Here is a 14,796-nt window from a genome sequence, read left to right as displayed (position 1 = left end):
TCTTGTTGAGAATTTTTGCATCCATGTTCATCAGGGATATTGGTCTGTAATTCTCCTTTTTGGTGGGGTCTTTGTCTGGTTTTGGAATTAAGGTGATGCTGGCCTCATAGAATGAGTTTGGAAGTACTCCATCTCTTTCTATCTTTCCAAACAGCTTTAGTAGAATAGGTATGATTTCTTCTTTAAACGTTTGATAGAATTCCCCTGGGAAGCCATCTGGCCCTGGACTCTTGTGTCTTGGGAGGTTTTTGATGACTGCTTCAATTTCCTCCCTGGTTATTGGCCTGTTCAGGTTTTCTATTTCTTCCTGCTCCAGTTTTGGTAGTTTGTGGCTTTCCAGGAATGCGTCCATTTCTTCTAGATTGCCTAATTTATTGGCGTAGAGCTGTTCATAATATGTTTTTAAAATCGTTTGTATTTCCTTGGTGTTGGTAGTGATCTCTCCTTTCTCATTCATGATTTTATTAATTTGAGTCTTCTCTCTCTTCTTTTTAATAAGGTTGGCTAATGGTTTATCTATCTTATTAATTCTTTCAAAGAACCAACTCCTGGTTCTATTGATCTGTTCCACAGTTCTTCTGGTCTCAATTTCGTTGAGTTCTGCTCGAATTTTAATTAACTCTCTTCTTCTGCTGGGCGTCGGGTCGATTTGCTGCTTCTTCTCTAGCTCCTTTATGTGTAAGGTTAGCTTTTGTATTTGAGTTCTTTCCAGTTTTTGAATGGATGCTTGTATTGCGATGTATTTCCCCCTCAGGACTGCTTTTGCTGCATCCCAAAGATTTTGAACAGTTGTATCTTCATTCTCATTAGTTTCCATGAATCTTTTTAATTCTTCCTTAATTTCCTGGTTGACCCTTTTATCTTTTAGCAGGATGGTCCTTAACCTCCACGTGTTTGAGGTCCTTCCAAACTTCTTCTTGTGATTGAGTTCTAATTTCAAGGCGTTATGGTCTGAGAATATGCAGGGGACGATCCCAATCTTTTGGTATCGGTTCAGACCCGATTTGTGACCCAGTATGTGGTCTATTCTGGAAAAAGTTCCATGTGCACTTGAGAAGAATGTGTATTCAGTTGAGTTTGGATGTAAAGTTCTGTAGATATCTGTGAAATCTATCTGGTCCAGTGTATCATTTAAAGCTCTCGTTTCTTTGGAGATGTTGTGTTTAGAAGACCTATCAAGGGTAGAGAGAGCTAGATTGAAGTCACCAAGGATAAGTGTATTATTATCTAAGTATTTCTTTACTTTGGTTAATAATTCGTTTAAGTATTTGGCAGCTCCCACATTCGGGGCATATATATTGAGGATTGTTAAGTCCTCTTGTTGGATAGATCCTTTAAGTATGATATAGTGTCCCTCTTCGTCTCTCACTACTGTCTTCGGAGTGAATTTTAGTTTATCTGATATAAGGATGGCTACCCCTGCTTTCTTTTGAGAACCATTTGAATGGTAAATGGTTCTCCAACCTTTTATTTTCAGGTTGTAGGTGTCCTTCTGTCTAAAATGAGTCTCTTGTAGACAGCAAATAGATGGGTCCTGCTTTTTTATCCAGTCTGAAACCCTGCGCCTTTTGATGGGGTCATTAAGCCCGTTCACGTTCAGAGTTACTATTGACAGATATGAGTTTAGTGTCATCATGATATCTATTTAGTCCTTGTTTTTGTGGATTGTTCCACTGAACTTCTTCTTAAAGGGGAATTTTAAGAGTCCCCCTTAAAATTTCTTGCAGAGCTGGTTTGGAGGTCACATATTCTTTCAGTTCCTGCCTGTCTTGGAAGCTCTTTATCTCTCCTTCCATTTTGAATGAGAGCCTTGCTGGATAAAGTATTCTTGGTTGCATGTTCTTCTCATTTAGGACCCTGAATATATCCTGCCAGCCCTTTCTGGCCTGCCAGGTCTCTGTGGAGAGGTCTGCTGTTACCCTAATATTCCTCCCCATGAAAGTCAGGGACTTCTTGTCTCTTGCTGCTTTAAGGATCTTCTCTTTATCTTTGGAATTTGCAAGCTTCACTATTAGATGTCGAGGTGTTGAACGGTTTTTATTGATTTTAGGGGGGGATCTCTCTATTTCCTGGATCTGAATGCCTGTTTCCCTTCCCAGATTGGGAAAGTTTTCAGCTAGGATTTGTTCAAATACATATTCTGGCCCTCTGTCCCTTTCGGCGCCCTCGGGAACCCCAATTAAACGTAGATTTTTCTTCCTTAGAGTGTCATTTATTTCCCTTAATCTGTCTTCATGGTTCTTTAATTGTTTATCTCTTTTTTCCTCAGTTTCCCTCTTTGCCATTAACTTGTCTTCTATGTCACTCACTCGTTCTTCCACCTCGTTAACCCTCGTCGTTAGGACTTCTAGTTTGGATTGCATCTCATTCAGTTGATTTTTAATTTCTGCCTGATTGGATCTAAATTCTGCAGTCATGAAGTCTCGTGAGTCCTTAATGCTTTTTTCTAGAGCCACCAGTAGCTGTATAATAGTGCTTCTGAATTGGCTTTCTGACATTGAATTGTAATCCAGATTTTGTAGCTCTGTGGGAGAGAGGGCTGTTTCTGATTCTTTCTTTTGAGGTGAGGTTTTCCTTCTAGTCATTTTGCTCAGTGCGGAGTGGCCAAAAACAAGTTGTATTGGGAGAATGAGAGAAAGAGAGAGAAGAAAAGAAAAGAGAAAAAGAAAAAAGAAAAAGAAAAGAAAAAGGAAAGAAGAGAAGAAAAAGGGAAAGAAAAAGAAAGAAAGGTGAAAAAAAAAGGGGGTGGGGGAAGCAATTAGAAATCAAAAAGAAAAGAAAAAAAAAAAAACACGGGGGAGTATTTCTGTAGAGTTTAAGTCCCTTGACTTCCCCTGGAACTGGTCCGTCCAGCTGGTCTTCTGGGGGAGGGGGCCTGTTGCGCTGATTTTCAGGTGTTAGCACTTGGGGGAGCTGCTCTGCCCCTGCCTGCTGCAGGGCTCAGCGGGGGTTGTTTACCCCGTGAGGTCTCAGGAGGATCAGCCGCAGTTGCTATGGCAGCTCTGGAAGCCTGGATTCAGCCTCCGCAGGAACTACGGGGCTCGGGGCTCTCGGCTCTCCGTCCGCAGGGCCTGGAGGCTCCGGGGCGGGGCCGCTGATCTGCTCAGCTCGGGGCAGGAGCGTCCTTGCTGTCCTGGGCCCTCCCGGCCTCTGCCTGTCCCGGGGGGAGGCCGGATCCTGGGCTGTGTCCCGGCGCCCTGTGCTCCGGGGCCTGTGTTGTTGGATTTGCGCTCCCGCCCCGCAGCTCCCTCCCTGGAGCCGCTCCCGAGCCCCTCCGAACTGCTCCGGTGCGTGCTGCAGCCCTTAGGGAGCTCGGTGCACTCTCCTGCGCTTGCAGGTGTCTGTTAGTGTCCCCGGGAGCCCGAGGGCATCCCCGCCCTCCTGGGTCCTGCTCTAACTCCCTGCGAGCCCCTTTCCGCCCGCCCGGGAAGGTTGGTGCAGCTCCTGCTCCTCCGGGACGGGGCTTTCCTGTCCTGGGGACACTCGCCCCGGCCTCAGCCCGGCTCCTCGCGGGGCCCCTCCCCCTCGGAGGCCTTTTGTTCCTTTATTTCTTTTTCCCCGTCTTCCTACCTTGATAGAAGCGTGAACTCCTCTCACTGTAGCATTCCAGCTGGTCTCTCTTTAAATCTCAGGCCGAATTCGTAGATTTTCAGGATGGTTTGAAGGTTATCTAGGTAATTTGTTGGGGACAGGTGATTTGGGGACCCTACTCCTCCGCCATCTTGCCCCTCCTCCACTGCTTTGGTTCTTAATTCTCCTTTGAAGATTCCGAGCGTGGTGGGGTAGAGAGCTCCCCCTGCTGGCTCCTGGCTCCGCGATCGATCGTTTTTCCTTCTGCTGCCCAGGTGCGGAAGCTATTTATGTTTTTTTTTTTTTTTTACATTTATGTTTTGTTAGACATCCTGGCTGCTAGGAAGCCTGAGAAGTGTAGAATTTAGCTGGGCATTTTGCCACTTAAGTTAAGTTAGGTTTCTGTTAAGAAACAAGACAAGGAAGTAGATGGTGGGTGGCTGTCTACAGTTTCTTGTTCTCCTGATTGAATTCTTTGCTCAGTTGAGGGTAAGTTACTAGGCTTACCAGTGGATGCTCTTGGGCCCCCATTGCCTGACTGTCATAGAATATGGGGTAGATATTCACAAGTTTAGTATGAGCCATCCATCATGCATGGATGGATATGTGTGTGTGCATGGACAAGGGAGAGCTGGAGCAAAGGGGAGGCCACCTGATGTCCAGGACTGGACAGTACCACTCTCCGTGGGCACTGACACTCCATCCCAGGGAGTTGGGAGGCATTCCCAGATTCTCTCCATGGGGTAACTGTAGCACATCCTGAGAGCCAGCAGGCTGGCACATTCACAACCCACCTGGAGGGAAGCGGCCACATCTGCGTGTTGCACCTGTTTTCTTTCCTGTGCCCTGGACCCACTGAAACAGAAAACCTAAGTCTGAGTGTAAAAGTAGTCCTCCCAAGGGGGGGGGGTGATAAATCATACTTGCACAGCCTACAAGTTTGAAGTACATCTAGTCAATTTCTTGGCGGGGAGGGTGGATAGGGCTATTGATGAATTCAAAACAAAACAAAACAAAAAGAAGCTTTAAAAATAAAGAAAATCCATAAGATTATTAGAACTTTTCCTTTTTTAAAGAAGATTTTATTTGAGAGAGTGACTGAATGAGAGAGAGCACGAGCAGGGCAGAGGCAGAGGGAGAGGGAGAAGCAGGTTCCCCACTGAGTAGGGAGCCTGAGGCAGGGCTCAACCCGAGACTCTGGAATCATGACCAGAGCCCAAGGCAGATGCTTCACCACTGATCCACCCAGAAGCAAATTGTCATGAGATTGTGCTAGTCACTCCATTCTCAACATTATCCCACTCTCCTCCTCCTCTTCCTACTCCTCCTCCTCCTCTTCTTCTTCTTCTTCTTCATCTTCTTCTTCTATATTTTTTTAATTGTAGTTCACCTTTCCTGAAGATCTTTGGCATTTTGCATATCAATTTCTATCATTTGACTCTCTTTTTTTTAAAAAAAAAAAGATTTATTTATTTATGAGACACACAGAGAGAGGCAGAGACACAGGCAGAGGAGAAGCAGGTTCCTCAAAGGGAGCCTGATATGGGACCCAATCCCAGGACCCCAGAATCATGTCCTGAGCTAAAGGCAGATGCTCAACTGCTGAGCCACCCAGGCTGTTGTGTTTTAACTCACACAGCACCCAGGGACTGGTGGTAAGTTCCCATTCTGGACCTGTGTTAAGAGAGAAAAATCTATGTCTAATATTTGAAGGAAAAGTTTGCCCTTCTGGCACTGAGCCCTTGATTCTTGGCCAGCTGAGGAAGCACACAGATGAGTATCTAGCTTGTCTCACTCCCCTTTTTGATTTGGATGCCTTCATTCTGAATAACAGATGTACTGTGCATGCCTACTATGCTCTAGGACCTGTTCAGTGCAGAAATAGAATGCTCCAAGTACCAGTTCCAAATATTTGATCATCACTGAGGGTCCAGCCTCATACCTCTGAATCATTGCTGTCTCTATCCACTAATGGAAGTGCAGGAAAAACTCCAATGTAAGAATATTCCTTCTCTTTCTGAAGAAGGAATGAAGGTAACTTGGGGCACCTGTGTCGCTCAGTTGATGAAGCATCTGACTCTTGATTTTGGCTCAGGTCATGTTCTCAGTGTTCTGAGATCTGGCCACATATAGGGCTCTGTGCTGGGCCTGGAGCCTGCTTAGGAATCTATCCCTCTGCCCCTCCCTCATCGTGTGTATGCTTGCTCTAGTGCTGTCTCCAAAGATTTAAAAAAAAAAAAAGAATGCAGGCCTCTTGTTTACTCATTTTCCAGATGTAGCCAATGGAAGTTTCCCTTTGCCCAAAGCCTCTGGAATTTCTTATTCCTTAAACAGCCAGATTTTTAGGACATTGCCATAGTCATTTCATTCTCAGTATTATTCCATTCTCATCTCCACAAAGCCCTTTGGCTCTCCATGTGTCCATTTCCATTTTATTTATTGTTTTTTCAAACAAAATTCAAACTAGGGGTCATTCGGAAGAAGTGTCTCAGAACCATATTTTCTGCTTTACTCTGGGGAGTTTTGCAGAGTCCTTGGGACTGTGGGATACCTTAGACCACAGGGCCGCTTCACTTTGAGTTTCAGAACTCTGTGGACATCATGGAACCCAGGGCATTTGAGGGTGCCCATCAGAGAATGTGTGTAGGCTGGGCCAGAGGATGTGGAAGGCAGGTGGTGTCATTTCTGGGGCAAAGAGAAAGTAGGTTAGACATATCCATCCCATATTTATTTCATTCCATTTGAAAGGTAGAACTTTTTCCTCCTTGTAGCCAATAAAGAACCTTGCCTCCATGCATACATATTCATCCCTGTTCTCCTTTTTCCAATGAGGTTCTTCCTGGAGGCCATTGAGTGTCAGTGTTCTGAGCACAATATTTTCTGATTTAAACCAGGGAAACTGACAGAGCCCCTGTGACTGTGGATAGGTTGTGCCACAGGGCCCTTTGTAATTTGGCTTCAGAACAATGTTGACATCAGGAGGGCTAGGTCATTTGAAGGAGCTCAAAGGTGGTTTGTGTGTAGGCTTGGCTAGAGGTTTTGGGAGGGAGCTTTCCTCATTTCTGGGGCAAGGGGAGATGAAATTAGATATCTTACTCCCACATAACTTTCATTTCCATTTGAAATGGAGAATTTTGGTTTCCCTTGAAGCCATTCCTATCATCTTGCTGTTTTCTAGCTAGATTTATTCCCATTCAGGGATAATACAGTTGTCATCACACAACCAGCACCCAGTGTTGGTGGCAAGTTCCCACTCTGGTCCTGTGCTATGTGAGAGCAAAAAGAGTCTGATAGCCAAAAGGAAAGCTCCCTCCCCCTTCTGCCTGTGAGTGCTTGGTTCTTGTCCTGCTGTTTTGCATGCTGGGGTTAGTAGCCAGGTTGTCTCTCTCCCCTGCCTGACAGAGATGCCTTCATTCTGAAGAGCAGACAGTTCACACATGTGCCATATGTTCCAGGACCTATTCAGTGTAAAAAAAAAAAAAGCTTTTTCAAGGAATACTGCTCCAAGGACCATTGCCAAACACATCATCAGCTGGGAGAACCAATCTGTTAACCTTAAATCACTTCTGGTTTTTTTTCCACTGGGGAAAGGCAGGAGATACATCCGAAACCAGAAGTTTGCCCTCACTTTGTGAAGGAGGAATGAAGGCCTGTGGCTTCCTTTGCCCCAGGTGTAGCCAATGGAGGTTTCCAATTGCCCAAGCCAACAGATATTTCCTATTCCTGAGACTGCCAGCTTGCTAAGAGATTTTGCTAGATACTTTAATTCTCAATATTATTTCATTCTCATCTCTAAGAAAGTCCTTCATCACCTCTCTGTCCACTTCCATTCTTTTGCTCTTTTTTCAAACTAGGTTCTCCAGAAGAAAGACATCTCAATCACTCAGGGGGAGGGAGGCACCCCAACTACCCATCAATGCATTGACCCAAGGCAACCATGCAACAAGCTCAGAGACAAGAGGGCCAGCTGGTTTTTGGGAGAACAGACTCTAATTCTCTCACTTCCCACAGGACAAGAGGGGGAACTCACCACTAATCTCTAGGTGCTGGCCCTGAGTAAAAGTACCTTCCAGCCTCATTGTGAACCAAGACCTAGATAGGAGATCAGCAACAGTATAGAAATGTTTACAAGCAGGGCCAATACTCTACATTTAAAATAAGAATGGGATAACTCTGTAAAGAGATGTCTAACTTTTTTCCCTTACACAGGAAATGAGGCCAGCACTTTCTAAAGTTCTCTGGCCAAGCCTACACACAAACATTCACTGCTTAGAAACTTCAAATGCATTTGTTTTCCTAATGTCAACTTAGTTCTGAAACTAATTTTTTAAAAAAATTTAAATTCGATTAGACAACATATAATGCACCATTAGTTTCAGATAGAGTGTTCAATAATTTATCAGTTGTGTATAACACCCAATGCTCATCATGTCCCATGTGCCCTCATTAATGCCCATCACCCATTACTACATACCCCCCCACTTTCCTCCCCCTGTCATGGTTTGTCTCCCTCTCTGATGACTTCCCATTCAGTTTTCCCTCCCTTCCCCTATGATCCTCTGCAGTGTTTTCTATATTCCACCTATGAGTGAAGCCATATGATAATTGTCTTTCTCTGATTGACTTATTTCAGTCTGCAAAACACAGTCCAGTTCTATCCGCATAGATGTAAATGTTAAGTATTCATTGTTTCTGATGGCTGAGTAATATATACACACACACACACAAACACACACACACACACACACATATATATATATATGCACGCCCCACATCTTCTTTATCCATTCATCTCTTTTTTTTTATTTATTTATGATAGTCACAGAGAGAGAGAGAGAGAGAGGCAGAGACACAGGCAGAGGGAGAAGCAGGCTCCATGCACCGGGAGCCCGACGTGGGATTCGATCCCGGGTCTCCAGGATCGCGCCCTGGGCCAAAGGCAGGCGCCAAACTGCTGCGCCACCCAGGGATCCCTATCCATTCATCTCTTGATGGACATCTCAGTTCTTTCCAGTTTGGCTATTGTGGACATTGCTGCTATGAACACTGAGGTAGAAGTGCCCCTTCCAGATCACAACATTTGTATCTTTGGGGTAAATACCTAGTAGTGCAATTGCTGGCTCATAGGATAGCTCTACTTTTAACTTCTTAAGGAAACTCCATACCATTTTCCAGAGTGGTTAGACCAGCATTGCATTCCTACCAACAGTGTTAGAGGGTTCCCCTTTCTCTACATCCTCACCAACATTGATTGTTTCCTGTCTTGTTCATTTTACCCTTCTGACTGCTGTGAGGTGGTCTCTCATTGTAGTTTTGATTTGTATTTCCCTGATGGCATGTGATGTGTAGCATTTTTTTTTTCATGTGTCTGTTAACTATTTGTATGTCTTCTTTGGAGAATTGCCTGTTCATGTCTTCTGCCCATTTCTTGACTGGATTCTTTGTTTTTGGGTGGTAAGTTTGGTAAGTTCTTTATATCCCAGTTACTAGCCCTTTGTTTGATATGTCATGTGCAAATATCTTCTCCCATTCCATAGGTTGCCCATTCATTGTTGACTGTTCCCTTTGCTGTGCAGAAGCTTTTGGTCTTGGTGAAGTCCCAAGTTCATTTTTACTTTTGTTTCCCTTGCCTCTGGAGATGTGTTTAGCTAGAAGCTGCTGTGGCTGAGGTCAAGGAGGTTGCTGCCTGTGTTCTCTAGGATTTGGATGGATTCCTGTCTTACATTTAGGCCTTTTACCTATTTTGAGTTTATTGGTACAAACTTGTATGGTACAAGAAAATGGACCAGTGAAACTAAATTTCAAGGAGGCCCTGTTGTCTCCATTTCCCAGAGACATAAAGAATCTTCCAGACTTCCCAGGTTGAAGCAGAGGATATTGCTCTGTGACATTGGATCTGAATGGCTCACAGGGTGAACCCAGATAGAATAAAGAGGAAGAAGATGGAAATGGATAAATTATGGACCAAATCTATTTATTAAAACGAGAATAACTTGAAAGGGCACTTCCTGAGCTCACCAGGTCTATCAGCATGTGATATATTGGTGATATTTCTGTTCCTCAGAAGGACGGTTTTACAAGCTCAAAGAGAGGACTGCCATCTATCCTTTGGGATATCAGACATAGATGCTCTCACTTAGCACAAGACTGCTACAGGAAGTTGCAACCAATCCTCATGTGCTGGATATGTGGATAAAATCCCCTGCCCCCCATAGATAACCAACCCTAAATAAGAAATCAGCAAAGGGATGGAAATGGCTACAAGGAAGGCCAAGATCTACAATTAAATCGGGTTGGAATAAGGATACATCTGTGAAAGAAATGTATTACTTCATTTTGTTTTACCCAAGAAATGAGGCCATCTCCTTCTAAAAACCTCTGGCCAAGCCTATACACAAACATGATCTTCTGGGCTCCTTCAAATGCCTTAGGCCTCCTAAAGTTGACAGACTTTTGAAAGCATCTTCCAAGGGGCACTGTGCCCCAATCTGTCCCACAGACACAAGGACGCAGCTGGAATTACTTAGTATAAAGTAGAGGATATTACTCTGAGACACTGGATCTGAATGGCTCCCAGGGAGAGTCTAGTTTGAAAAAAGAGCAGAAGGCTGGAAATGGATACATGGGGGGGGGGCAAAGTTCTTCATTAGAGATGACTAGACATTCTAATGTCAAGAAAGAAGTAACTAGCACAAACTCCTAGCAAGCAACCTCTCTCAGGAAAAATAAACCTGTGGGTTTGGGCAAAGGTAAACCTTGTTTCTATACTTGGGAGCCCTGTCAACAAGAGGCCTGCATTCTTCCTAATGAAAGAGAAGGAAATCTCCTGGTGTTGGCTTGTTTGTTGCCCTTCCCATGAGTGGAGATACATAGAAGGGATTGAGGGTAACAGTTTGGTTCTTCTGGCTGATATTCAAGTGTTTGAAGTTTGGCCTTTGGAGTAAGATTCCTTGAAAGGTCTCTCTGGGTGCTGAATTGTCTGGTCTTCAGAACAGAGGCATCTAAATCAGCTAAGGGAGCAGCTAAGGGAAATATAGCCTTGCTACCTATCACCATGCTTATGCTACCTGACCTCACAACAAGCTCAAGGATAGCTACTAACTTCCTTTTATTAGATGCTAGTAGCAAGCTACATTCTAGTGACACTTATATCTTAGAGTTAAATATATGGCACATCCCTTATGCTTTCATACTTTTAAAATCGCTTCTAACATCCTTATATTAGATGCTAGTTGAAAGCTGTATTCTAGTAACACTGGTTTCTCAGAGTTAAGAATGTGGCACTTCCCTTGTATGTTCACACATAATTTGGAGATAGCTTCTAACTTCGCCAAAGAAGATGCTAGTTGAAAACCCCATTCTAGAAATGCTTGTTTCCTAGGTTAAGTACATGGTGCTTCCAGAATGCTTTCACACATACTTTGAGATAGCTTCTAACTTCCTTATTATTAGATACTTTATACTTAACTCTGAGAAACAAGTGTTACTTGCAGGGCCGGAGGGCCTGCGGGGGCAGGGGCTGGGATGGGCCAGGGCCTGGGTGAAGTGTGCTCCAGGACTCAGGGCAGGCGTGCTGTGGGGACGACACACGAGGGTGCAAGGGGCAGGCTCTTCCCGGCTCTGGGTGTCGCTCCCAGGCCCTGGACAAGCCTCGCTGCCAGCTTGTCCTCCCCGGTATTTTACGGCTCCTCTGTACTCTCCGGGTCCCTCCTCCCCAATCGTCCCTTCTCCACCTTTCATGAGGAGAGCCCGGGAACAGGGTCCCGCAGCCGGTGCTCCAAAAAGGGGAGGACCAGGTGTTCCAGGAATTGTGCTCTGAGGACCCGGTGCTCCAGAAACAGAGATTTCTGGCACAGATGGACTCTTCGCTCTCAGCTCAGAGTCACATAACTGGAAGGTGCTCAGTGGTTCCCCAGCCGGGGCTGCCGCAGAAACGATGTGTGTCCACTGAGAATGCCTCCGGGGACAGGAGCAACGGTGACCCTCCAGGAGGACCAGGACCCAGCTGAGGGGCCCTCCCATCGCACCCACGCACACACTCCCATGCCCACACCCCCCACCGTACGCAGAGGGAAAGGCCTGGAGGAGCCAACCGCGCGTGACGGGCGATTACTTCTTGATAGAAGGTAAATGTCCTCTTTTCTTCCTGTTGGAATCCTTATTTTAGGAAGTAAATATAATCTGTCTCAAACCTTAAGGAACCATTTATTTTATTACCTGACACATTACACCAAGGGAACCTATCCTGGATAATGAAAATATTTGGGGGCTTCACATGATCTTTGCTCACTCAGCAATATGGCTTTGAAATAAAAATATGTTTCTTAACTACTGGGAAAATGATGAGTCGCTCTCGTGTCTGCGGCAGAGATAGGAGGCCACAGCAAGGATGCCAGGCACACACACATCCCAGAGGAGGAAAGGCCGCAGAGACAGAGAGAAAGGCAGTGGCTGCAGGGACAGCAGAGAGGGCATGGGCACAATGGTCAGTACTCAGCTGTCTCTGTGGTGGAAATGTGGCCCAGGTACCATCTGGTCTCGCCTGTGTGACACTGTGAATGGACCTAAAGTACCACGATGTATAATTTAAAAGCATCAGAGTAAATTTTATATGAAGTTAACTTATCCTTTATTACAAATAAAATTCATGAAGCCATTATAAAGTTTATGAAAAACACAAAATATAGAAACAGCACAATGACAGGGGAGAGGAAGCCTTCTGTTGTGCTGCAGCCACCATGAGATGCTGCTCGGGGGACAAGGCTGGTGGCTCCACTGACGCAGGTGGCTGTGCCAGGCCTTCGATGCACTTGAGAGCGGGCACCGGGGCCTGCTCCTCCTTCTGGGGTGGCCAAGGTTGCAGGTGGCTCCTCCAGATCGGGAGAGTGAATCAGAGGTGTGACTACCACGTAGATTGGCTTTGACTCAGCAGCAGGCATCTCGAATCCGGCAAAGACTCAGCCCCAACACCCGTGCCTGGCATGAACAGAACACGGCAGGAGCTTCAGCAGGCCCCACGCTAAGAGCTGGGGAGGAGTCTTGAGGTGGTTCACGGTGTTGATCAGGGACAAAAGCTAGTTGCTCCACTGAGAGAGGTGGCTGTTCTGGCACTTCAACGACCTTGATAGCAGACGCCTGGGTGTGTTCTTCCTGCGCGGTGGCCAAGGGTGCAGGTGGGGCCTCATGGTTGGGATAGTGAATCGGAGATGTGACAACAATCTGCAGTGGCTTTGACTCAGCACTTGGCATCTAGGCTCAGGCCAAGACCTCAGCTCCAGAAGCAGGGACCCACTCGATCATATCAGGGCCTGAAGATGCAACAGGACCCAAGGAAGAGGCGGCAACAGGATCTTGAGGTGGTTCAGGGTGTAGAGCAGGGTATGAAGTCGCTTGCTCCACTGATACAGGTAGTTGCTCCATCACATCGATGACCTCCATAGCCGGGGGTGGGGTCTGTTCGGCGTCCAGGGCTCCCAAGGGTGCAGGTGACCCAGCAGGATGGACCAGGGAAACAGCGCTGCGACCAGCATGTACAGTGACTTGAACTCAGCAGCTGGCATCTCGGCTCGGGCCAAGCCCTCAGCTCTGGTACCTGGGACCGCCTCAATCACCTCAGGCCCTGAACGTGTAGCAGGCCCCACAGGTGGACCTGGGGTAGGCTCTTGAGGAGGTTCAGGGTGTTGCTCAGGTTAGGACGCTGGTCGCTCCACTGAGTTAGGTAGGTGCTCCGGCACTTAGAAGACCTGTGTAGTGGATGGGGAGGGCTGATCGGCCTCCAGGCCTCCCAAGGGCGCAGGTGTCTCTCCAGGTCAGAACATTGAATCAGAGCTGTGACCATCATCTGCAGTGGCTTCGACTCAGCGGCTGGCATCTCGGCTTGGGCCAAGAACTCAGCTTAGGTAGCTGGGACCGCCTGGATCACCTCAGGCACTGAAGATGCAGCAGGCCCCACACTTGGGGCTGGGATGGGCTCTTGAGGTGCTTCAGAGTGTGCTCGGGGTCCACGACTGGTTGCTCCACGGAGGAAGGTAGCTACTCTGACAAACCGATGACCTCCATAGCCGGTGGGGGGGTCTGTTCGGCCGCCAGGGCTCCCAAGGGTGCAGGTGACCGTCCAGGTCGGAAAAGGGAACCAGCGCTGTGACCACCATGTGCAGTGGCTTCGACTCCGCAGCTGGCACCTCGGTTCGGGCCAAGCCCTCTGCTCCAATAGCTGGGACCGCCTCGATCACCTCAGGCTCTTAAGGTGCAGCAGGCCCCACGTTCAAGCCTGGGGCAGGGTCTTGAGGTGGTTCAGGGTGTTGCTCGGGGTCGAAGCCGATTGCTCCACTGAGTGAGGTAGCTGCTCCCGCACTTCGAGCACCTCGATACTGGGGGGTCGGGACTGTTTGGCCACCAGGGCTCCAAGGGCCTTAGTGTCCTCCAGCTTGGAAAAGTGAATCAGGGCTGTGACCACCATGTGCAGGGGCTTCGACTCAGCAGCTGGCATCTCGGCTCGGGCCAAGCGCTCAGCTCCAATAGCTGGGACCGCCTCGATCACCTCAGGCCCTGAAGGTGCAGCAGGCCCCACGTTCGGGCCTGGGGTGGGTTCTGGAGGCGGTTCGGTGTGTTGCTCGGGGTCGAAGCCGGTTGCTCCACTGAGTTAGGTAGCTGCTCCCGCACATCAATGACCTCGACAGCTGCTGGTTGGGCCTGTTCGGCCTCCAAGGCTACCAAATCGAAGCGTCCCTCCAGTTCGGAATATTGAGTCGGAGCTGTGACCACCATGTGCAGTGGCTTCAACTCAGCAGCTGGCATCTCGGCTGGGGCCAAGTGCTCAGCTCCAATAGCTGGGACCGCCTCGATCACATCAGGCCCTGAAGGTGCAGCAGGCCCCACGTTCGGGCCTGGGGCAGGTCTTGAGGTGGTTTAGGGTGTTGCTCGGGGTCTGCAGCCGGCTGCTCCACTGAGTGAGGTAGGAATCCTGGCACATCATTGATTTCGATAGCAGGTGGTGGGCTCTGTTCGGCCTACAGGGCTCCCAACGGCTCAGGTGTCCCTGCAGGACCGAACAGGGTATCAGAGCTGTGACTACCATCTGCAGTGGCTTCGACTCAGCAGTTGGCATCTCGGCTCGGGCCAAGCCCTCAGCTCCAGAAGCTGGGACCGCCTAGATCATCTCAGGCCCTGAATGCACAGCAGGCCCTATGGTCGGGGCTGGGGCAGGGTATTGAGTTGTTTCAGGGT

The 14,796-nt window shown here is 47.5% G+C and overlaps 1 protein-coding gene across 1 annotated transcript in view; it reads right to left on the bottom strand.

The window, feature by feature from the left end:
* PRSS55 (serine protease 55) overlaps positions 1-11,592 on the bottom strand; it is a 105,916-nt gene extending 94,324 nt beyond the window's left edge. Inside the window, exon 1 of the mRNA XM_055345814.1 lies at positions 11,058-11,592. Within this exon, the coding sequence (XP_055201789.1) occupies positions 11,058-11,592 (535 nt within the window). The remainder of the gene's footprint in view (positions 1-11,057) is intronic.
* Positions 11,593-14,796: the final 3,204 nt, after the last annotated feature.

This window comes from Nyctereutes procyonoides, unplaced genomic scaffold (assembly GCF_905146905.1).
Source record: "Nyctereutes procyonoides isolate TBG_1078 unplaced genomic scaffold, NYPRO_anot_genome, whole genome shotgun sequence".
Taxonomy (NCBI): Eukaryota; Metazoa; Chordata; class Mammalia; order Carnivora; family Canidae; genus Nyctereutes; species Nyctereutes procyonoides.
Note: the sequence above shows the minus strand (reverse complement) of the source record. Positions and strands in the feature narration are given on the sequence as shown.